We start from the raw sequence: 26,156 nt of genomic DNA, 5'->3' as shown, positions 1-26,156 counted from the left end.
TAGATTCTTTTTGTCGGTTAATTTATGAATACTTTTTAATAAATGTTACAATATGTATCAACGGTGACCCTGTGCGCGCTCGCGACGACAAATCAGTGCCGTTGCCCGGGAAGCGCGCGAGCAGGACACACACAGAGAGAGAGAGAGAGAGAGAGAGAGAGAGGGGTGAGAGAGTGAGAGATAGAGCAGTAGAGGGTCAGAGCAGCGGACCATTGAAGAGGAAAGACATTTAACTTTCAAACGGCTTTTAATGTTTTTATTCTATGTTTGCCTGATATTCGCAGCCTACTAGGACGTGAGGTTGTAAACGGAGATATATTTTGTGTTTTTTTTTGCCATTATGGACGGTGAAACCGGACGTTACTCTTCATACTTCGACGGTGTGCTTTATTAGTGAGTTCAAACATTGACATTATCTATCTTAAATATGGCGTCTGTTTGTTTTGTTTTTTAATATCAGACGTTGGAATAGCTAACCAGCTTTAACGGTAACGTAGTTTACAGTTACATTCATGTCTGTCAGTTAAGGTAGAAAGCAGATGAATGGCGTTCCTTTGATACCTGGGAGTGCTTCTGGTTGCTATCGGACGGCTAGTGGGTTTTACTGGACTGTGGTGGAGTTTACGGATGTCCCTTCGACTTCACTGTGAATAAAAACATCTAACAAAATGTACGCTGGACGGAAGAGAAGAAAACCGGCGCAGAAAGGGTGAGTTATTATTATATTACATTTCTGGTTAAAATAGTTATATAATAGGCTATATTCAAACAGCAATACATTGGTTTTACCCATTAACTACTGACACTTATTATGCTACCTCAAAATGGTGCCTTATGCCTATTCAATTATTACAGTTATAAACATACAATTAAATTGAATAGTATATCAATAACATCATTTACACATTAATAAGTTATTTGTAGCCTATTTCTATCTACTAATTGTAATGTTTTCTTATTTCCATTCTGTGTTTCTTATTTACATGAATTATGATTACCACTGCAACACAACAGTTTGCCTTTGGGGATACATAAAGTAGTACACTGTCTGTCTGTTCGATCTATCTATCTATCTATCTATCTATCTATCTATCTATCTATCTATCTATCTATCTATCTATCTATCTATCTATCTATCTATCTATCTATCTATATATCTATCTATCTATCTATCTATCTATCTATCTGATTCAAGATTCAAGATTCATTTTATTGTCATTTCAAATGAAACGAAATGCCGTTTCTCACCAGGTCGTCATACAGTGTTTAAAAAAATAAAATAAAATAAATAATTAAAAATGATCACTCTCATATAAAACAACAAGCAAACACAGACATATCAATAAAAACAGACATCAGTCAAGTATCTATCTGTCTATTTTTCAGTCTATCTATCTATCTGTCTGTCTGTCTGTCTGTCTGTCTGTCTATCATGTGGCAGGTGTGATTTCTGTACATTCGTATTGGAAGATCTATAATTAAAAAAGAAAATAGCTCAATATTACCATTATGTACTGGCTGATTTTTGAGGCTGATATGGATTGGACAAATATAAATGTAAATATCTATACCAATATGTATGTGATTATCTGATATTGGACAATAATATAAGCCTGATACTAATAGTCGGCCTACTATTTCATTAGATAAACTATCCCAGCTTTAATAGTTGAGCATACAGTACAAACCTCGTCAGTGTACTATGATGTCAAAAAACGAAATAATCGTTCATTAATCATAATCAAGGTAAAAATCTCTCTTGCAGTTATAATAAGGCTTTTTATATCACAATACTTCTTCAACTTCCATTCCAGACTCAAACCGACGCCGACTGAAGGCGCAAAGTCCAACCCGTCCAAACGTCACCGTGAGCGTCTGAACGGGGAGCTGGACCGGCTGGCCAGTCTGCTGCCTTTCCCCCAGGATGTGGTCTCAAGCCTGGACAAGCTCTCCATCCTCAGGCTCAGCGTCAGCTTCCTACGCACCAAGGGATTCTTCTCAGGTAAGAAAAGCAAGAAAATATAATAGAAATAATAGAAATAGAAAATATACTAAATGGTGATATAAAGCAGAATGATATTGCAATGGTTAAGGCTAGACACTGCAGGCAAAACAGCTTAACAGTCTATTTTGCTTCCATAACATGTGTTCTTTCATATTTATAAAATGGTCCACAATGTACATTTAGGTGTTAATTTGATTAAACCTTGTCTGTTTGCCTCTGTATATTTCTCCTATACAACCATCTTTAACAGTCATTATCTCAACATTAGTTTTTTTATAATACTCTGAACCAAAAATCTCAACTTCTAAAGCACTTACATAAACTAAACATTCCATAATCATTCTTAGCACTATTCTGAAGGTTATTACAGAAGGATTTGTTCATATATTGTTTGTTGTAAGCCTTCGAAAAGTTTCGTCTCTCGTTTTTTTTCTAAAATGATCTTGGCATGTTTCTCTCACTGAACGAAATGCTAAATTAACTGATCACAGACTGTGTCACATGCTGACCCAGCAATACCCTGTCCTATCCACGTGTGTGAACTGTGGACAACCCCCTCCCACACACACACACACACACACACACACACACACACACACACACACACACACACACACACACACACACACACACACACACACACACACACACACACACTTTTCATCATAATGTCTTAACGTATTGTAGGTCAGCTCCTCGTGCCCCGTGGCCATGAAGCGACCCTGGTCCCAGAGTCTCAGTGGCAGAGTAATGTCGGTCTGAATAGAGAATAAAAACACTTCGGGATAATCCTATCTCCACCCTTTAAAATACCTTTTGAAGAACCAAACGACGGGGGCAGACAGATGACAGATAAGCCCACTTTCAACTTTTCACTCCAGCTGCAGCCTCAGAGAAACCCCTTATATATTTTCAAGGGGCAAAAGGATTTACACAATTTTCAAATAAGACAAAATGAGAATGAAAGGTGGAGTCAGCGATTCTTGATAATGTTTTGTTGTCAAAATCACTTTTTGGCAACAACAGTGACTATCTCCTCACTTTCCATTACCTGTACGTACTCAGTGTGCACTGAAAAAAATCCAGTGTTAAAACACAGCCTAGGGTCTGTAAACGGGCATGTTTGCTAGTTACGGTGTCGCCCCCTTTGTTTACATACCCATTGTTTACATTGTATTTTGTGTGTAAATGCTGCCTGCACCAGACAAGCTTAATTCTCAAAGCACATCAGTGTGTAGTAGTATTTTTCCTTTAATTTCAAGCAGAATTTTACCTTTCAAAGTATTTGTCCACATCTGTCTCTATGTTTAGCCATCTGCCAAATGCTCAGAGCAGATTAGCGCTTACTTATGTAATACAACAGCATTGTTTTTGCTATTACATGCTGTTTGTTTATATCCACAGAGGCTTTCAGTGTGTGTGTGTGTGTGTGTGTGTGTGTGTGTGTGTGTGTGTATTTAACTCTAAGTACTTGGGTAAAACAGCAATATTTACCCGGATAGATAGAAAGGTTTCGTCGCTGCGGGCAAAAACATTGTTTTTTCAAGCACTGGTAAATTTTGAGATTTTTGTCTACAGAATAAAACGTTCCATAATCATTCTTAGCAATACTCTGAAGGTCATTACAGAAGCACGTGTTCATATGATGTTAATTGTCTGATTTATGAGAAATTTTCTTCTTAAAAATAAGAAAAAAACAAACAATTTTAGGACCTAGAATCTCTGTATCAAAAATCTGTTCAGTAAAAACTTTGGACACTACATGATTTTAAAGAGAAATAAAGATTCAAACTCTGGCTTTATCCAACATCTAGATCTGTTTGATGTTGACTTATTTGCATATATCACATATTTGAAGAGCTTTGTTTAATTTAACTCACAACATAGATTTCTTATTTTTCCTTTAAATATACGTATTGCTCGTTTAATTATGTTGAAAGCCTTCGGGAAGTGAGTCAAAGGCCCTTTAGATTGTGTGTTGTGATGTTTTTATTGGCTGTGTGTCCCAGTCGCTCTGCGTTGTGCCAACACATGTCCCCTCCTCCCACCGGACGCCCCGGGAGATTTTTCTTGGTTCCCATTCATGACGTGTTCGACCTCCCCCAGCCCTTCTTTGCTTCTAGCTCTTAATTATTGATAGTTCTTCCTGCTCTTTCTCTTAAGCCTTGTGAGCTCCCACTACACTCACTTGGACGTTTTGGAGACAATTTTTAAGTCAAATACCAATGTTTGTTTATAGGAAATATGAAATATTTAATTTGGTAAAAACTATTAAAGAGGCATTTGTTTGTTTGAAATAAAGAGGCCTTGTTTTTATTTGATTTTTCATATGGCTGGGAAGGGTTTAAACAACTGTGAAGGACCAACATGCCCATTTACAGAGCCTAGGCTATGTGTATTAACACTGTTTTTTTTCATTGCCTACACAGTTCTGAAATTTAGCAGATCATGAGGAGATATTCACTGATTTAACTCTAAATTCTTCATGTATATCCAAGCATTCTTAACTTTCGCCTGTTGTTGCTGGATCCATGTCAATTTCTGTGTTTAGTTACTGTGTCGTTTAATCATAACCTTTGGAGCCACACACACACACACACACACACACACACACACACACACACACACACACACACACACACAATCACACACACAATCGCTCCACTAATAACAATACAGCGATCCTATGGAGCTATATTGATTCCTGCGTGGGATTTTGGTCGCGATCAGACAGAGCCCGGAGCCTTCGGGCCTTTGTATTGTCTGCAGCGCTCACAAACTTCCTCTTCCATTAACGTCTCGGCCGCTGCTTCAGAAAAGCTCTTTGTTTCTCTGCAGACTCGACCCACCCAAACAGACTTTACAGGCTCAGTGCTGGCCTCTGTGTTTTTGTCCTAGGGGTCACAGGTCAGACAAAAGCCCTGTTATGTTTTTAGACATTACAGGAATGGTTTTAGTGGTCACAACAACTCTTAATACACTTGAAGCAAATTGAAGAGATGGTATTTTTGTGTTGTTAATGAAGTAGTCCTCTGACATACAGGAGAGCCAGTGTAGGGATTTAAGAATTGGTGTTACATATTTTTTTGGTCTTTGTTAGAACTCTTTGTTAGAATAATACACCTTTATTTGTATAGCACTCTTCATACATACAATGCAGCTCAGAGTGCTTTTGAACTGCATAACAGTTTGTTTTTTTCATAATACTATTTGCAAGTAGACCAATACAATAATGATGAGTGAATCTTTATCGTTATTATACAGGGTGTACAACGAAACTTTGATCGACTTCTCTCGGCGAACACATACGATCATTTACGGAATCTACTTATGTGTTGTTCCTTTGCGTGAAAGAGAAGCAGGTTTTAGTTATATTTGTTTGTGCGACTTGCAGTTCTAAATGGAACAGTGATATTTCTACAGTATAAATGTCGGTCACTCACCCTTCACCTCTGTGTCTGTCTGTCTGTCTGTCTGTCTGTCTGTCTGTCTGTCTGTCTGTCTGTCTGTCTGTCTGTCTGTCTGTCTGTCTGTCTGTCTGTCTGTCTGTCTGTCTGTCTGTCTGTCTGTCTGTCTGTCTGTCTGCAGTGGCGCTTAAGAACCAGCTGTGCAATGGTACGAAGAGGAGCGGTGATGTCAGTGATGATGTCATCAAAACGCCGGGTTCTGTGGACGGCCGTGTACCGGAGGGGGAACTACTGCTACAGGTCGGTGCTTTAAAAATACTATTTACCTTTAACTGATGTGTCTTTTGTTTTATTTTTTGGGGGGAATTTTTACTTTTATTAGACAGTTATGGAGAGACAGAGATGACATGGGGCAGAGAGGGGAATGACATGCAGAAGACAACCCAGTTCTGCTGCTACTGAGGACTGAGCCTCATAGGGGGGATGCTCTAACAACTACACCACATGCGCCCCCTTACTGATGTGTCTTTTAACCATGGCTGCAGCTGTAGACTTTTATTTTATTCTACCATTTCATCTTGATTACTTGAGGAGGTGATAGTAGCTCTACACGAGAATTAGCTAGATGGCTGTGGGAAGAGTTGAGAGGTAATGATGGAGTCAGCGATCCTGGAGAACGCTTGTTTTCAAAATCAGTGAATATCTATTGTTTACAGAGCCTAGGCTGTGTATGAACACTGCATATTTTTGTTAGCACACACACAGTACAGAACCCTAGCATATCGTGAGGAGATATTCATTGATTTTGACAAAAAGTGATTTTGATAACAAGAATTCTCCAGAATCGCGGACATCCACCTTTATTGGATGTGGCTGGACTAAACAGACGTATTAACACATTTTTAAATAGCTAGACACAGTGTTTTTGTTGATTGATTTTGTCCTGGCCATATCTGGATTCATACTTCAGTAGTCCAGCAGCATTCATTTAACCAGCATCGACCCCCCGGGCTTTAAGGCTCTTGTTAGACTGTGGCCGTGCGTCATGTAGTGAGTCTGCACAACAACAGCAGCAGCAATATGGGCTGAAACCTTCTGATCCAGGAGAGGCCGCTCAGCACAGCAGGACAACTGGGAAAATTACTTGTTTTCTTGGACTTCAGTGTAGATATATTCCTGCTTTTGAAAGGAGAGAGAGACGGGTTGGAGTTGACCGCACTGGTCCGATGTTTTTCATTCAAACATCTACCTATTATAATTGGTAGAAGTCTTTGTATGTTTGTGCGATTATTCTGAAAGACCAGAGCATTCCCTGCCAAATATGACACCTTGATGTAAGTGTCTAACTGTATTTTGTAAAACCTAACAATGCAACAGTTATGTTTATCTACAAAAAAAAAAAAAAAAAAGCAACAATCTAATATCAAACTCGGAGGTGTCATCATGAATACAAATCTTTAGATTCACTGGGCAGAGCCATGGACCTAGCTTCACTTACTTAAGGTTTAAGTTGCTTTATTGGTCAATTACTGTAACAAAAGATCTAATTGAAATGTGTCTTTTTCCCCTCTCAATAAACCAAACTCCAGAGGTGGTCCCCTTTCAGGGTCAGCCATAGTGCAGCGCCCCTGGAGCAGTTTTCGAGGTTAAATAAATGTCTATTGCTAAAGGACACAATGGTAGAGATGGTGGGCACTGTAGATGTAATACCAGCCCTTTTATTACTGTATAAACAATCAGGTCTTAAACACACAGACACAGATAGACATAAATCGATGAATATGTGTGTGTGTGTATCGATCCCAGTGGAGTAAATGGGTCACTGCAGCAGTGAAGTATGAAGGATGAGTCGATGTGTCGGCAGCTTCCTCCCAGCCATTACAGACACCGGCCTATGAATTATACAGAGCCGGTGAACACATCTATTATTGAAGAGAGGGGGGTTTGGATGGAGGGTGTGTGTGTCTGTGTGTTTTGGTGGGAATCAACTAAAAGCATTTAAAATATTCTTGGATGTTTGGACATCTTAAACACCCCTGTCACACTTAACCAGTGAGTTGTTTCTCTTTGTGTTGTGTGTACTGGAGCAGCTGATTTGAATCAAAGTATTTTGTCTTATTTGGTTAATACTGATACGAGAACAGAGAGAGTGTTCGCTGTGTTTCCAGGCAGAGTTTGCTGTCATTGGGTTGTCACCTGACAGAGGCAACACACACACACACACACACACACACACACACACACACACACACACACACACACACACACATTCACACACACACTTTCTCTCTCTCTTTCCCTCTTTCGCTCTCCCTCAGGAGAGTGATGTGTTTTCTGCAGATGGATGAAGCAGTACAGTAAATATTTATACACAGTGCCTGAATGCCACCCCACTCTGTGTACTGTATATGTGTTCATGTGTGTGTAGTATGTCTTATTTTGTGTGTGTGTGTGTGTGTGTGTTGGGCATGGTCACAAACTGAAGGTCGAAGCTTTTTGGAAATTGTAAAGCGTGGTAATGAATTTCTGACCTCATCAGGATTGAGATATAGCAGCGAGGCATTTGGGGGCGCAAGGATGGTTTGAGCATTTGCAATTGTGCGCTGCCGGGATAGCAGTGGGCCTATCGTTGGCGCACCGTATAAAAACAGTAAAACAAATATCTTAATTTGACCTCCTTCCAACACATTGATGTAAGACAACTAACTAGCGGTCCCCTCACCTAGTTTCCTTCGAGCTTTATCCAAGTAACCCTACCTTGTCCTCATCAGTCAGCCTTACAGCGGGGCACAACATTCAGCAGTAGGGGCAACAATGACCCCGCATTCCAATCCCCGTACTTCCATACTATTAAGTATGCCAGAGAAAGATATAGGATGTCCCAATTACATGCATGGTAATTGCAGTATGCTAAAAAATACCTAGATGCCCCACTAACTCCAATTGCATTTTGCAGTATTCGTCTTTATTCTTGACATTTCTCGAAATATTCGAAAAAAATCTTACTTTTTTTCCATCTCGTGGCCTTAATACTCTTCTGTACTTTAGTATGTAGTGTAGTAAAAAGAAAAAGTATGTGATGTGGAACGCAGGGTGAGTGTCAGTGTCGCCCCGAGGATAGAGGGAGAGAAAGAGGGGATGATAGAGGTGTTATTCAAACAGTAGTGACCTCACCGTCCTCTCAGTGAATCATCTTTGAACTGACGTCTTCTCAGCTGCAGTGTCTTCCTCTCTATCCGCCCGGGGGAAATGTCTCATCCCTTTGTTTTCTTTGTCTCATATCCTCTTTTATCCTCGCTCAACTCCCAATTATTTTCTTACTGAAATCAAGTCAAGTCAAGTAAACTTTACTGTCAACTTCTTCAATATGTTCCAGAAATACAAAGGAATCGAAATTATATTTTTCTCCGACCCTCTGTCCAATAAGTACAAAAGAATAAAATATGATAAGTAAAAATACAATAAATTAATTTGTTCGTATAAGTGCACTAGTGAGGCAAAATCAAACAGTATAGAAAGTAGCAAATTGAAAATGTGCAATATGAAGAAGAACATAATTTACAATATGTGCAAGTCCATATCCTTATATATCCCTTGGAAAAAGCGATGGGACTTTAGCTGGTAAAATAAAGGTTCAATTAAAACAATTATTCTCGCTACAATCGGTTCCTAGTCTGGTAATCTATCCTGATAATTTCTTCTGAACAAATAAAAGATATGAATTCAGATCAAACACGGCCAAAACAAGGAATGTCTCATATTTCAAACCATTGTAAGATGCTGAGATGTTCTCTGTTTAAACAGTTCAGTAATATAGTTTTTAAATACCTTTGAACTCTGTTTTAGTAAAATGCGCCCATAAATAAAATGTATCTTCTCATCTTCTTTCAGGCACTGAACGGCTTTGTCCTGGTGGTGACGGCTGAGGGAATCATCTTCTTCTGCTCTCATACCATCCAGGATTACCTCGGCTTCCATCAGGTAACTAACACCTGCTTCAAGTACAGCTCTTAAAGGAATAGTTCAACAATTTAAACTTTTTGCTTTTTGCCTCACTCTCTGGCTTAATATAAGGCGACAGAAACTTCCCCTTTAACTGTCCGTGCATTTTTTATGAAGTAAGGGGCATAGGTCACTCATTTGGGTTAGCTTCCTTTAAACGGCAAATTGCTTATCTCAACCCACTAGCCTATAGTTATTATTCTCTACTCTTTACCATGTGTCCACCTTTACTTCTGTTTGTTTCATCCTCTGGCACAAGAAAAGGCGACCGAAACCATTCCTGTAACTGTGCTTTTAATTTTGATAAAGAAATGGGAAAAGGTCGCTCATCCAAGTTAACTTAACTCACACACTGGTTGTCAAGGGTTGAACTTTTTCTTTGAGAATGATAGAACTCATTAGTTTAGTCTTTTCATAAATCTATTACGAGGATCAAAATAAAGTGATAGACTGCCACAATAGTAAGGCTGAATCTAACGTATATTTGAGGCTGTATTAGTGTGTAGGGCTATTGAGGTGAAGATAACAAGCACAATGAGATTCATGTCAAACGAACCAAGTGAACTCATCGCCCAAGGATCGAGATATTTAATCCAATTGGTTTCACAAACATTGTGTCGCTGCCTCGAGTATAATCTCATTTTGGAGAATGTGGTTTACAAAATTCATCTGTCTCAATTTCTGACACACTTACAATAACACACAGACAGACCTTGTAAACGCAAAGAATGTAACATTTCAACAGACTGTTGAAACACACACACACACACACACACACAATCAGGATGTTAACACTACCTCTCACACATCTCTCCACCTGAGACGTGTCGCAGCAAACTAAAACAATACATCAGTCAGTGAGAGACATTTTTGAAATCTCCATCAAGCTTGAGATTCGTTTTGAGGTAATGCCATTTAGAATATTCCTTCTACCTGAAACCAGTCGTGGGATTTCTAAGGTAAGGTAGTTATTGTATCCATCTTAACTGTGGTTACAAGATAATAAAGATTTGTTATTTTACTCACTCCTATTGGTACTGGAATGTTTCTAAGCCTATAACCACAGCCAGCTTAGCACAACCTTCGCTTCAAGAGTTAATAGCCAAGCTGTATAAATCCCAAAATACAGTTACGTGAGAGAAAAAATAACACTTTGAGTATTTCAAGTTACACTTCTGCTTGTCAAAATTCCTCCTTGGTGAACTCAGTTTAACCCACACACAGGAGTGGTGTGTGTGTGTGTGTGTGTGTGTGTGTGTGTGTGTGTGTGTGTGTGTGTGTGTGTGTGTGTGTGTGTGTGTGTGTGTGTGTGTGTGTGTGTGTGTGTGTGTCTGTGTGTGTGTGTGTGTGTAGGGGGGGTTCCTCTCTGGTCCTCTGCCAGGTCATGCTGGGTCCGTCCGACAGATATCAGGGTCACACTGGGACTCTGGCTTTGTTTCAGCTTTTTGAATCAAATGTTCACAGACACTTGATTTCTTTTGGCTCCACTTCAAGGCAAACTCATTCAAACGCCCCTCAGGGAAACTGCTTCAGCATTAAAACATCCACATTAACTTATGTAGCCTCATATTCAGTCTTAAAGCATTAGTGCGTAACTTCTGTTGCCCCCACGAGGAATTCCATTTACAACAACACTGTCTGTGAATCTACATGAGCTAAAGCATTTGGTGATCATGCATGGATTTTATACCTACTGCTGTACATCCAGGTTTTTTCGTAGCAGTAGAATCAACAACTGAAACATTTCTTGGGCTCTTCTTAGGATTTTTGCCAGTGTCGGGGGCGCGACACTAATTTGTAAACGCTGCCATACTAAGAAATACAGCGAGAGTTTTGTGGAGCTGATAGACTTAATCAACTGTGTGTCAACTGGTTTGGCTTGAATGTAACCATCAGTCAGTCATATTTTAAATTTTATTTTTCTAATTCATCTTGTTGTATCAAACTCTATATCAATGAAGAATGATTTAGAATTATCGCTGTCTTTTTCCTGTTAGACTGATGTGATGCACCAGAGCGTGTTTGAGTTGATCCACACTGAAGACCAGCAGGAGTTTAGGAGCAACCTGCATTGGGCTCTCAACCCCCCCACGGACCCCTCTACAGGTCAATCCACTCAACACACACAATTACAGGAAAAACACACACATACACTTACAGCACACACACACACATTTACATTCAGCAACTTCTCCATGCTGCGTTGCAAAGGTCTGACTGAACTAAGGCTACGTTTACATGACAACGGTCTCGCTCAAAACAGGGGGGAAAAAATCTTTACGTTTTAAAAAAGTACAGTGTTTCGACGATATCATTCTTAATACGATCCACATCCACAAGTTAACTTAAAACAGACAAATTAATGCTGCTTGTTTGCTCTTTATAATTTGAACTGAGGTCAGAGAAGAGGTGACCTTTAACTAAAGCCTCTTGAGATATAGTCTAAATGTTACAGTACACACACACACACACACACACACACACACACACACACACTTACAGTACACACTTCTACTCCAACTGTACATACAAACACACACTTGTCATTCTGCATTAGATTAGGTTAGCAGACACACACAAACTGCACACACACACACCGGAAGAAACAAATCAAGGACCAGTTGTTGTCAGCAGCCAAGTTTTTACACACAGAGCTATACCATTATTTTTTTCTACAAATCATAATAAAATATATTAAACTGATATCTAATCTCCACAGATGATGGTTCTGTGTCGACCTCTTCTTGCCTGGTGAGCTACAACCCAGAGCAGCTTCCGCCTGAGAACTCCTCGTTCCTGGAGCGAGGCTTCGTCTGCCGCTTCCGCTGTCTGCTGGACAACTCCTCCGGCTTCCTGGTAACACTGGACCTTCAATGCTATTTAATTTTATTCGTCCTTGTTCAGCAGACACACACAGAATAGTTTGGAAGAAATAGAAAAGATTATTGACAGCCAAGGAAGACCGCTGAAATGAATCTGTTTTTAGCTATTTAAATGTGCAGGTTTTAATAAAGGTGTGGCATTTATTTGGGAAAAATCTAGATGTCAGGAAACCCACCCCTTTGGGAGAAACATGGCGGTGCAACATGGCGTCCTCAGTGCCCTGCAACTATATTGATATAAAATGCTCAATCTAAGGTGATAAAAGAAACAAAAACTTGTATTTTCAAGCGATTAAACACTTACACAAAATGCCAATTCCCTTTACACACTACTGCACATTCAAATACATGATAATTATTAATCCTGCTCATATATAGTGGTGATCTCTCAAGTATAAATAAAGGTTAAATTACATCAAAATCAAAATGAACATGTGATGAGAAAAATGAGATCTTAAGGCTGTATTAATCAAGCAGAGTATTTAATCAAAGAATAAATGCTTCATGTTCCTTGGTCCTTAGAAATGAAGGTCCATCCTGACCTCATCACAAACACATATTTGAAGCGGTGGTGTTTCAGGCCTGTCACAGCATGGCGTGCCACCTCAGAATCCCTCGTGGATCAGAAGCCACCGTTGACCGCTGTAATCCGCTTTAAGAGAGCCGCGGGGTCGTGGGGAAAAAGGTCTTAATCCTCCCAGCACCACAAACTTGCTTAGTCAGAGCCAGTAGCTCCACACCAGTCACTGCTGCTCCCACTAAGACAATTAACTGCTGAATACACACTGTGGTTCAGTGCCAGTTCCCCCATGAGCAAGGCACCTTCTGGGGCCATGCACATTGGTTTGAGACTTGGTTTAATGTTTAATCTCATGTTTAGATATTATTGTGTCTTGTTAATTTTGTAGTATTTATTGTTCTTACCTGCCAAGGGACTACTGGTGGAAAATAGCAGTTTGCTAAAACCTGGTTCACTACATATCTCCTTGCTCTAAACAAGGTTAATGTTTCTTTGTACATAGTCCCTATTTAAATAAAGTAACATTACATTACTTCTTATTAGTGCTGGAATAATAAAGGTGCAACATCCATTTATTAAAAGACAACTTTTTTTGATTTTCATAGATTCACTCACTTTGGTTTTTTGACTATTGAACAAGACACTTTAAAACATTTTACATTTTTCGACACGAAGATAATGGACCGACCAATAGGGGAAATTATGTTTTAGCTCATTAACTACATGTCTTCTATATTAAATATGGCGGCCATTGCCAATCAATTATTTCAGTCTAACTTTCAAACAATGCTGCTTGAGGCTGTAGAAGCCATTTGTTTTTAGTTCAGAAACTGAATATTGAATTTAAAGGCCCTGAATTGTATCCTTTTCTCTGTAACTGTAAATAATCATGACAGTTATTATTGTTTAAGATTAAATACTCAAATTCTGCAGCATCAAACAATCCGCTGGTGCCCTCAGATTGTATTCAAGTGTTTCTGAATCGTGATTGGTGCACAGTAGGGGTGTAACGGTACACTAAAGTCACGGTTCGGTACGTACCTCGGTTTTGAAGTCACGGTACGGTACAGTACGGTACGGTTCATAGTTAAGGGAGAATGAACAGCTTTAGCTGTCAGTAACTAGCTGACAGTATGTAACATACAAATAAAATGCATAACAAATATAAAAATACTGCTGCAATTCTCCAATAAATAAAATACTTATTAAATACTAGTGAAGGTTCAGTATAAACTAAAATTGCAATGAAAAAATATACAGTAGGCTATTAATGAGTCTTTTTGACTTTAAAAAAAAGAAAATATTGATGCAGCTCTCTTAACCCATTGATGACTATGGCAATCTAGGATGCATGTCCTTAATGCCTGAGGGTTTTCTGAAAAAATAGTATGAATTGTCAAGTCTACCAAAACCTTAATATCTAAGCCTGCGTAGCACATAGAAACATGAAATAAAATACATTTAAAAGTTAAGGTTCACAGGTTTTATTTAAACATGCTCCCTTAGCGCTTACAGACCAACACATTTTTCTAAAAATCGTCAAAATTAGATGGGGGAGAAAATAAATAAATAAATAATATAAAATATTTAAAAATAATGTGCTAAATGAGGTTATATAATCCTGCTTCCTTTTAGCATGGATAGTAGTGACTGAGTGTGCAGTGGAGGGATAAAGATAGACAGATATAGGAAGGAGAAGATCGCTTTATTTTATCATTTAGTTCAGTTATCACTGGCACCATAAATCTGACTTCCCAGTACAACTGGAACGCAGACTGACTCCTGCTGTCGGGAGCCGATCAGCTGGTCCAAACGGCTGTATACCACGGAGATGAAAACGAAACTGAAACTTAACTATCGCCTGGCTGGGCTGAATTTGAGTTGGAGCAGCAAAATATAGCCTAAATTCATAAATATTGTTAATAAATAGATGCAATGTGTTGTGTGATTTTCGTCAGTAGTCTATAGTAGACCTAGATTCTGCGCTCCGAACGCCACTAACTGTTCTGTAGCCTAATACACTATCGCCCCGTATTTTTTTTTATTATTATTTATTTATTTATTTTGGTGCCTTCTAACATGCATGTTCGACGTGTTGCGGCATAGGCGATCGCAGTGAAACAACCGACATTGTTCCAAACGTCTATCACTGTTTTCATAATTCACCTGGAATCTTAAATTATCTCTCAAACGGGATTTGAATAACAGGGGGGCGCCTGCAAGCTCCGGTTTCCTGTTGACTTTCGTCATGCAGTTCGCTCTCTGTTCGATAGCACTGTATAACATCTTTATTTGCACTACTGATAGACTGTAAACGAGGGTTACTATAACTGCTAATAGTGATGCAAACGGAACACTAGAGTGGAGAGCTGTTTATCTCTTGCTCTGACTGCTGCGTGAGAACTCGGCCGCCTGTCAGTGCTCTGGGACGGGGGGAGTGGCCGCGGAGTCACCCGCTGCTCGTTTAGAAGTTAAGAGCGATACATGCTTTAGCGACAGCCAGGATCTCCAAAAGTCGCCAATAACACCAGAAGAAGCGGCTAGATTGGTCGCTCATTTTGAAAAAAGAGTCGCCAGAGGGGTCTGAAAAGTCGCTAAATATAGCGACAAAGTTGCTAAGTTAGCAACACTGCCTGACCCTCATGCTCACCATGGAGATAAGAGACTCTCATTCGCTGGCTGCTACTGCGCACGTGCGAGCCGAGCCGGAGGCTAAATGGTCCGGGGGGAACTCCGACGACAAGTTTTAAGTTCCACACAGCAAAACAAGCCTGTACATTCGCCATATAACGCTATGTACGCCACAAACGGACCGCGGTCCACCTCTGTAACACCAAATACGTGCCTGTACCGTCACGGTACGGTACAAATACATGTACCGTTACACCCCTAGTGCACAGTAGTATGTGACACCACAAGTTTCCAAACAGTATGAAAACTGCATATCTACTGATAGCTTGTAGTGCTGCTACTACTGACAGATTAGTGTCAACAGATGGACTATCAACATTTTTTACCCAAATTAAGTACAGCAATCTCTTCAGTGAAATAACCTAAACTGACTTGAATAAAGCGTACTTTAAGGACACCCTTCTTGAAGGGTTTGGAACCCGCGTCTCTGTCCCCCTACCAGTGCGTTTGCGTGAGCAGTAAGCCAGGTTTCTGCTTCTGTGTACCGGTCGCTATGGCTTTGTATTTCATAATCCCTCCTGCTATTCAGGGCCAGACTCCTGACATCACGGCTGCGGGCCCTTAAACCCACCAAGGTCAATTACCCAGCAGCGCTACAGAGGAGCTGTGCGGGTGGGGGTCCCCCTCACGCAACAGGCCACAGGCTGAGAGCACACAGGCTTCTCAGGTGCATATAGGCTGTTGGTTAGCTGCTGTTTGTTGCTGAGCCTAAAGTATTTTATTTTCTTTTTTTTACTTTTCTTTTTTTTTTCTTTTGCATAGTATTGGGAACAGATATGCAACAGAAAGACAAACGAAAAGCACAGAAATAAAATGGGATAGGCTAAAGTCTTGATAAGGAAAACCTTCTCTCTAGGCAGGTTCCTTATATTTTGTTTCATTTTATAACATCATAGCTGCTACCCAGAGGCCCCTGGTGTAAGTGGACAATGATTCCAGCTAGGTTTGGGCGGTAAAAGTGTATCACAGAGTATTTAAAGATAGCTACGGTATTACTTTAATTACCTTTAGTAAACATATTAGGAAGTGAAAATTGCCATGTTGCTGGCCACAGTGGGCCCTTTTCGTTTACATACCAGTTTACAGAGCCCAACTGTGTATAACACCAGATTTTCTTTCAGCACATACACAATACGTCGAGGTAGTGGATCATGAGGGGATATTCACTGATTGTGACTAAAAAGTTAATTTGACAACAAGCATTCTCCAGAATTGCGGACTCCACCTTTAATCTTACTTGACTGATTCATTTACCATGATCTCTTCTCTCAGGCGTTGAACATACAGGGTCGACTGAAGTTCCTGCACGGTCAGTGTCATCAGCAGAGTGACGGTAAACGCAGCGTCCCGCCTCAGCTCGCTCTGTTCGCCATCGCCACCCCGCTCATGTCTCCCGCCATCCTCGAGATACGAACCCGCAACATGATCTTCAGAACCAAACACAAGCTCGACTTCACACCCATGGCCTGCGACGCAAAGTAGGCGACACACACTTAACCTCTCACTTATAGGGTGTTCAGGGTAACAGCGGGGTCTTAAAGGAATAGTTCAACACTTTACATTTTTAGCGATTTGCCTCACTCACCGGCTCAATATAAGGCAAAACAAACTTTCCCTTTTACTGGGGGTACCCTGAGTGTGTCAAAATGTCTTTATTTAGTGCAGTGTGTGTGTGTATGTGTGTGTGTGTCTGTTGTGTGAGTGTGGTCAGCTTTGTAACTCTTGTGTATCTGCTGTTTTTTTTCAGGGGCAAAATCGTTCTGGGCTACACCGAGGCAGAGCTGAGGGTTCGAGGTTCTGGCTACCAGTTCATTCACGCTGCCGACATGTTGTACTGCGCCGAAAACCACGTCCGAAGTGAGTCACAGCTGTTCACAGTCCGTACGGTTTACTTTACAGTCAATTTCTTAGTTAGTGGAGCACGAATCAGACTGGAAACAACTGAATTATGAGCTAGGAGAGATTAGATAGTTAAATAAAATCATCTGTAAATGTTCTCAACGAAAAACTAACTAAAATAGTCAGTCAAACACCCAAATTAAGTGTATATTTATGAGATAAGCAAACAGATGTGCCACTAAGCTCAATCCTTTTCTCGTTTATATATTTTGGTTTATTTCAACACTAAACTACAAGACCAAATTTGGACTTTCTGAATGAGTACTTTCCCACCCAAACAGCTCAGAGGAAAAGCCGACACACCAAACATCGAAACATCCCTAGATGACTGAGTGATGTCACAGTAATTCAATCTAACTTATTTATGGGCTTCTAAAAATGTCACAAAAAATGTGGCTGCAGCTTTCAGGATCAGTGAATTTTCAGAGTGTATTGACCCGTGTTTCATACTTGGCTCAACATTACACTGTAACACATTGAACAAACAAACAAACGCTCTGTCTGTCTGTGTCTGCTGTGGACAGAGAGAGAGTCAACTGTCCTACTTAGCTTGTGTACCGGATAACCCGGTTAGCTGTAACCATGGCGCCATCAACACAATGCTACCAGACGCGCTCACACACACACACACACACACACACACACACAAAGACACAGTCATGCATACAGAAACAGAAATACATGCATATGCATTTTCCAAACATACAACATAGAGGTACGTCTATACGCTCTAATGCACGCACAGATGGGAAGACAGGTTTCCATATAGCATGACGAAATCCACATAAACATAACACATGATGTCATTTTAAAGATTTTGAGTTGGGATGGAATGTTTACAAAAATACGGACAAGACTACTAATTATTTCTTATTATAATAGCGGACTTAAGGAATGACAAATCCCTCAGATGATGAGTAATGAAATCTATAATAGAGACACGTCAGAAGACTCACATCTCATCATTTGTTTTCAGGGAGAATGACCGAGCTGGGCCGTAAAGTAACATGATAAGTCACAGAGTCTATGAGACACACAGTTCTCCTTCAGGATAAATCCAAGAGTTTGTCCACAGACATAAATATTGCTGTTCTTTATAAAGGTCAGCAGCTCCGGGCTTTTGCTTCTACAAAAAAAAATGCAGCGATGACTGAAACATTTTCTGCAGATCCCAAAACGATTGCAGCATGGAAAACATGATCTAGATTGTGTAGAATTTTGTATTAGGCATTTCACTCTGGATATATTTTCTTGATAAAAGGGCAAAACCTATAAAATAGACCATAACTAGGTAGAACATTCTCAGTTTGAACCCAGAATTCTAACTCAAAATATCCATCATGCTGGATGTATCCTGTATGCTAGTTCACGCTGATCTGAACTAGATACAGATTGTTAAATGTGACAACAAATCGATTCTAGAATTGATTATATTGTCATGACTACAGTATAATGTCAAGTCAAGTTCAAGTCAAGTTACTTTATTCGTCAAATGCACAACATAACAGGCAAGCAGTCATAGCTGGCAATGAATTTTTTTGTGTTTCAAGCTCTCCTCAACAATGCAACAATAAAAAATAAAAAAATAGTATAGAAGATATAGTAAAAAGTTCTTGAACCTGGTGGTTCTTGTTTTGATACTCCTATACCGTCTGCCTGACGGTAGCAGAGTGAACAGTTCCTGGCTAGGGTGGCTGTGGTCCTTGAGGATGGTCTGTGCTTTTCTCCAACATCTTCGAGTGTAGAGGTCATGTACAGTATAGTATGTATGGCAGATCAGACCTGGTGATGTGCTGTGCGGTTTTTACAACCCTCTGCAGAGCTTTGCGGGCGCGGGCGTTGCAGTTTCCATACCAGGTGGTGATACAGCTGGTCAGGATGCTCTCGATGGTGCATCGGTAAAAGTTGCAGAGTATTCTGGAGCCCTGCAGTCCTGGTCCATAGGCATCTCCACGGCAGGGGTGTTATGCTCAAAGCGTGCATAAAAATGGCCACATATACCATTTTTGGGAACTGCAACTCTCCTTTTGATAGCAAGATTAATATAATTATTTATATATTCACAGCTTTAGATTTCATTGCAGTACTAAAATACATTATATTCTTATATACAGTACAGTATATTCTTATTCCAATACAGTGGAGATGAGGGACTGGAAGGTAGAAGGATGTGCGTGAGTGCGTGTGTGTGTGTTCGGCTCTAGCTTTAGTTTGTGCAAATAGGACTTGTAACACATGCATGTAGCCAAAGTGAACATCAGGACAGCACGACCCACTGAGCAAATGCAGCGTGAGCGTGTGCACACAGCGGGGCTAGCATGTTAGCATTAGTGAAACATAGCCTCCAATAGTCCACAAATTATTGAGATATAATCCACAATGTTGAGAAAGAAACAACAACTTGAGCTGCTGAAAAGCCATATTTAAGAGTTTCAGAAATTATTCTGTGGATTCTTATTAGATTCTAAAGAGCTTGATTCTGAAAAGGAGGGACAGCAGCCATCTTGAAAAAAACAACAAGATGCTGAGGACATAAGAAAGAATGTCACTGCATTCCAATCCATAGCCTTCCATACTATTTAGTAGGCCAGGAAAAGTTCAAATGCATTATGCCAAAAATATCAAGATGCCCTTATACATCCAATTTAATTTCTTAATACACAAACCAGCATGATTTAGTTTGTTGTATAGTAATAGGAAAAAATATGTGAATGTCTCTGCGTCTGTGTGATTCTAGTGATAAAGACGGGTGAGAGCGGCCTCACAGTGTTCCGGCTGCTCACGAAGGAGAACCGCTGGAAGTGGGTCCAAGCCAACGCCCGGCTCGTCTACAAGAACGGCAAACCGGATTACATCATCGCTACCCAGAGGCCTTTGGTGTAAGTGGAGGATGATTTCAGCTAAGGGTTGGGCAGTAATTATCCAGTGTTAATGTACAGCCTAGGCTCTGTAAACTGCTATGTTAACAGATGGTATGTAAACAAAGGGGGCCTACCATAGCTATAGCAACATGGCCGTTTACAGAGCCTAGGATGTGTATTAATACTGGATTTACTTTTCAGCGCACAAACACAGTATGTAACAGTAGCAGATCGTGAGGAGATATTCACAGATTTTGACCAAAACAAGCATTCTCCAGAATCACTGACTCCATCTTTAATTTCTTTCTCTGTGATATATCTTTTCCACAGGGACGAGGAAGGAGGGGAACACCTGAGGAAGCGATCGATGCACCTTCCGTTCACCTTCGCCACCGGAGAGGCGCTGCTCTACCAGACGGGATATCCGCTACACGGCTTCCCCGACTCCTCCCAGGGCAAAACCAAGGGAACCAAGTCCAAGAAGGGCAAACTGGACAAAAGCTCTTTGGATGAGCTGGACCCTAAATCCCTTCTCGGAGCGCTTATGAGCCAGGACGAGTCTGTGTATGTCTCTCAGCCGGACCCCGAGCCCAAGATGTCCTACCACAGTAGCCTTTTCAGCACCGAGCAGCCCGGTAACAGCAATGGTTTTAGTGGCTTGTTAAATGGTGACAGCTGGCATATCGTATCCAACGGCGAGACGGAGAGATCTCACATCAAAACAACAGGTAGTTACGATGACCCTCTGCTGGCTACTTTAGACTCTCTGTCCCTAGACGGAGATGAAACGTGTTCCAATAGTGAGTTATTCAGTGCACTGGAGAATCTGGGACTTAATGCTGAAGACTTGGAGCTGCTGCTGCTGGACGAGAGAATGATCCAGGTTGAGCTTGATTCAAACCACGTCCCAACACTCAGCGACCTTCTCACAAACAATGAAATCCTCTCCTACATCCACGACTCGCTAGAGGTAGAAGGGGCAGAGAGGGAGGTGCAAGGGGAGAATGGTGGATGTCATTCATCTCTTACAGCAAACAACATAGAGTCAGGCCAAAGCTTAAGCCTCACACACACTCTCCCTCAAGCTCCGCCCATCACACAGCTATCCCAACAGATGCAGCAACACAGTGCAATCAGTGCAGGTGTGATTCAGCCTTCGGTAACAGCGCCATCATTGGAGAACACGAAGATTTTACCTCCTAATGGTCACTGGATGGTTACCACGGAGACCAACCACACCCATTGTCACCCGCATACAGTACTCAAAGCCTCACAGTCAAACGGTAAACATTTACACCTAAACTCGTTTCTAGAATCGAGTCAACAACAGCAACAGTGGCAACTTCAACAGAACCATCTACAGTCCCATCACCAGAATTCTGTCTTTCAGCATCATCTAGAACCCATGACAAATGGATCTTACATCCCAAACGGACACACAGCCTTTCCACAGGTCGCACACACACATTACAATAACATCTCCCATATGCCACATGCAACTGGAACCGTAATGAACGGTCTGTCGGCACAAGATAGCTGCCACTACCAGAGTTTGGTCCCCACCATGCGACCCTTCCAGAAACACCAAGTTCCATCATCATGTTTGGCCCCCTGTCCCACCCAGAGCTCTGCCATGGAGCTACAGGGTCCGTCCCAGCCAGTACAGGCTTACAGCATGTTCAACGGCGCCACACAGGACGCCGCCACGCACAGCAAGGTAAAACATTTTATGTAGATTGGAAATTCTTTTTTACTTCTGCAAGGTGAAGTGATTGGCAAAAAAGTTGCAATTAAAAATTACCCTCTTAAATTTTAGTTACTCAATAAATTTGTATCGCTTCTACAGAATTATGTTAAAGGGATAGATTAGTATTGTTGAAGTGGTGTTGCTTGGTAAATACTGTGTAGGATTTTTTCACTGCTGATTTGTGGACTGATACGCTGCACCACATCGACGTGAGTTGGCATAGTAATAAATGGCCGAAATACGCTTGAAAAAAGTGCAAAAGTAAACAACGTCTGCCAGTGCTGTGTAGCGTATCAGTCTGCAAAAGTGTGTGTGTGTGTGTGTGTGTGTGTGTGTCTGTGTGTGTCCTGCCAACACAAGCAAATATTGTTACCTGATGATTGATTGATGCACTAAAGTATGTGACATCAAACCAGCGAGTGGAAAAGACACTTACAGAAATCTGTGCCCAGAAATACATTTGACTGTTCCCAACACTGACAGAAAGGGTCAGAGTAAAAAAAAGACATGCATCTCCTCAGGGCCTTTTAAACAAACATTTGTTCTTATGTCATAAAAATACGTATTAAATGCGAATTACAAGGAATTGTGCAGGTTTCATTATACGCAGATGTTGGAGGGTAATTTGGTATTCATATGACATCCCATGAAAACAAGGCTTATGCTTTATGTCACTGTGGCGGTGAGTAATGCTTTCCCCTTCCCAAACAAGAACACTCATCACTACTGAGACCTTCTGTCGCTTTTTGTTGGGCATATTCTGTATTTTTCTCTGTGCCTCCTTACTGTCTCAAGGTAAAATAACCATCCTAACTCAAATTCCATTATCTTTACTTCACACCCAAGAAGTTGAAAGGGAAGCCAATCACATTACCAAAGATTCCAAAAGATCCCTGCTATGAAGTCATAATGGCAAAGAAAAACACTTAGAAAATATATTTAATTCCCACTGCCATAAACATCTTAAATAAGAGGTTATGATATACACACACAATAAACACAGAATGCCACTTTGCACACACATATTGTAATTTTTTTTATCTTGAGTACATTATTTTAATTATTTATTTTATTCTGTTTTATAGGAACACATGTTGTTTGTTGATTGTCCGAGTTTGTTTTGTATTGTATGTTTATAGCCACTTCTTAGACAGTCAATAACGTTTTCTGTATCTGAATCTGTAAGCATCAAAAGCCGCCAGCTCTCCTGATTCTAAGTCCATTGACGAAGCTTCAAGTCTGCGTCTTCCTCAGATATCAGTGATAGTGCTCTTCTCTTTCACTGTCATGGAAATGGATTTCTTTTTCTTTTTTTTTCTCTCTTCCGAGTCAGTGCACAGCGTCCCCAGGCTGGCATAGAGCTCAGTGTAAACTGTAATGATTCGACCAGACATGCCATGTAAATAAGACGGGAGGGAGATGGTTCAGAGAGGAAAGTGGACTAGAATCTATTGCACTAGAGTTTGTATATCTAATGGGTTTTATGAGCCTGTAGGGGGGGGGGGGGTTTAAGCATTCACCACTCAGTCAGTACAGCATCAAACATGCATCAAATAACCTTCATTTTAATTTAAAGGCCGCCCTAATCTCAAACATATTATTCCAGTCCTGTTTCAACATATGCCATATGCTTAGTAAGATACTTAGCAGTAAGTCTTTTATTTTTTGCAGAAATGTCCAAAATTCTCTGGTTTTAGACTTCTCAAATGTGATTTTTTTTTACTGTTTTTTAGTCTTCTTTTAGGGTAAACTGCATATTTTTACGTTTTGGACTGTAGCTCAGACAAAACAAGCCATTTCAAGATGTCGATATGGACTTTTGAGAAAATAAAAACTTAATTGTAGGGACTGGGAGCTTGACGCTACATAGATCCCAGTATCATTATTGGTGTTGCTTACTGAGACTGTGTATTGTTCAAGGGAAGCAGGAAAGCATCTTTAAAGTCCAACAAAAACTATTTCCAGTAAGTTCAGTGCAGTGCGAGCTGGTGAATGTCATCCATAGAACACTAATCAGTTAAGAGTACAAAGGGGCTCTTAGTTGGAGGTCTAGAGAAATTCCCATCGTAAAAAATAACAAGGTAATGAGACCTCGTCAATTAACGCTGCCTGCTGCATTTAAGTTAAAGCAGGATTTAAGACAGGAATGTCTCAGCAGCACCTCTGCTGTAGAACAACTCTACATTGTTAATTTAGCTGTGAATAAATTCAACCTAACAAAGGCCAGTCACAATGTTGGTCTTGTTTAGTTCAAATTATCTTGTTTGGATCGTAATGAAAACGAAAAAAATGATCACCTAAATTTCAATGTAACATATTTGTGACATAATCTGACGCTTGAATTAAAGGTGCATCAACTACCTGTCCGTACTTTGTGTTCTCTGAAAAACACAAAGTACAGATAGGTAGTGGATCGTGAGGAGATTTTGAAAACAAGCACATGTCTCCAGAATCACTGACTCCACCTTTAACATTTAGGATTATGTCCCATCAAAAAAGTCAAATTGACCATCTATTTCCTACTTCTCCTTATGTGTTTGTTCAAGCATGAATTGCATCGTTGGAGTTCTGAGTTAAAAACAGACTCACAGAATAACAAAAGATTATTAGTGAAACATGAGAGAGGAGAGAAAAGCAAAGAGAGAGAGAGAGAGAGAGAGAGAGAGAGAGAGAGCACAATAATTAATAGAATAAGGTCACATCGGGCCCAGATATGGCTGACCCCGCCAGGCATCCATCCATCCATTCAGCCTCCGTTCACTGTTATTCTTCAGGGTCAGTGACAGTCGCTGAAAGAAAAATACTGGCAGGCCGTGCAGTCAAGCATGAGCGCTGCACTGACCTACAATTTGACTGTCATCATTACCTAATGCTGTGAACGCAGCGCGGCCGAGTGAGGGGGAGGCGCCGAAAAAGGCTAGTCTCACTCAGTTAGGATAGAGGCAGAGGGCTCCACTGTAACCCTGTGCTTATGGGAACACTGTTAGCATTTAGGTATGAGGGGGCAGAGCTGCAGAAAAGCCTAAAAAAGACTGATCATAAGAGGATAAAATAACGATTACATTTTCTTTTTATTAGATATGAACCTTTTCTAGTGTCAAATGTGTTTAGCATGAGTACCAACAACTATCCTTGCAAGCTTTCTGTAAATAGTGCAACAAAATAGTACACAGTACACTAAAGATTTAAAATACTAAATAGGGCATGTTATACAATATCCATTTTGTCTGTATACAACATACAGCAAATTTCTCTCTGAGTGTATTTGCATTGATACAATTGACATGATCATTCTGTGTTTGAAACACTGTTGTAAAATGTTTAGGAATATTGTCGTCTTTGAACAGTCCAATAAAGCTGAATGGAATTGAAATGATTTTAAATAATAATAAGTGGCAATTTTGTTTCTGTTGTGCAGTTGGAGAACGGTTGCCTCCTCAGTGCGGCGAACGCAGCGTACATCAGGACGTGTTTGATGCCCAATGGAAACGCCATGGCAGCAGACGACCTCCCCGTCTCCTGCCCAGTGGGACTCCCTGCTTTACAAGACCCTCAAAAACCTGGATTCTTCCTCTGAAACGACCAAGACACAGTATCAGAGAAGGTACTGATCACACAAAGAGGAAAAACTTCTCTATTCGATATGAACACATGCATTTTTTTTAAGTAATTATAGGTAAGAATAAAAACTATTTTTCTTTTTTCAAAGACAGACTTAAAATCAAGTTCTCTTTGTTACAACGTCTCATGCTTATGTCAACACTCGCAAAACAACTGATAAGGCAAGAGGAAGACATTTTTTTTTTATCCGTCACACTGAGTATTATATTATAGTTGTGCGCTCACTAAAAGTTTAGTTTATCTTTAATGTCTCTTTGCTGACATATTTATCTAAATATGGATTTTTATTCCCGAAATCGAAACTCCTCACTTTCTGCCCTGTGTATACACCGTTAATGTCCCGAAGAAAGAAAGAATAAAAGACCCTGGGATACTCACAAGCCCCAACCTCAGCGATTTTTACCTGCATCCAATAAGGAAGTGACCACAACTGTAGTAACCCGGAATTGCCACTCGGGGCTGGACGCAGAAGACAGCCATTTCTCATTGACTCCAATGTTAAACATGCCATTTTCACAGCA

At 40.4% G+C, this 26,156-nt stretch overlaps 1 protein-coding gene across 1 annotated transcript; it reads left to right on the top strand.

Annotated features, from left to right (window-relative positions):
- Positions 1-668: 668 nt before the first annotated feature.
- On the top strand, positions 669-25,591 carry ahr1b (aryl hydrocarbon receptor 1b; the record flags this gene model as incomplete). The annotated part of the gene is made up of 11 exons (XM_080052979.1): positions 669-709; positions 1,815-2,002; positions 5,594-5,712; positions 9,304-9,393; positions 11,412-11,520; positions 12,134-12,270; positions 16,780-16,985; positions 17,255-17,364; positions 20,144-20,285; positions 20,598-21,984; positions 25,433-25,591. 11 exons carry the CDS (start codon positions 669-671, stop codon positions 25,589-25,591), a joined length of 2,688 nt encoding a protein of 895 aa, XP_079909105.1.
- Between the last annotated feature and the right edge of the window lie 565 nt (positions 25,592-26,156).

The sequence above is a fragment of the Ammodytes marinus genome (assembly GCF_949987685.1).
Source record: "Ammodytes marinus genome assembly, chromosome: 24".
Lineage (NCBI taxonomy): Eukaryota > Metazoa > Chordata > Actinopteri > Uranoscopiformes > Ammodytidae > Ammodytes > Ammodytes marinus.
Note: the sequence above shows the minus strand (reverse complement) of the source record. Positions and strands in the feature narration are given on the sequence as shown.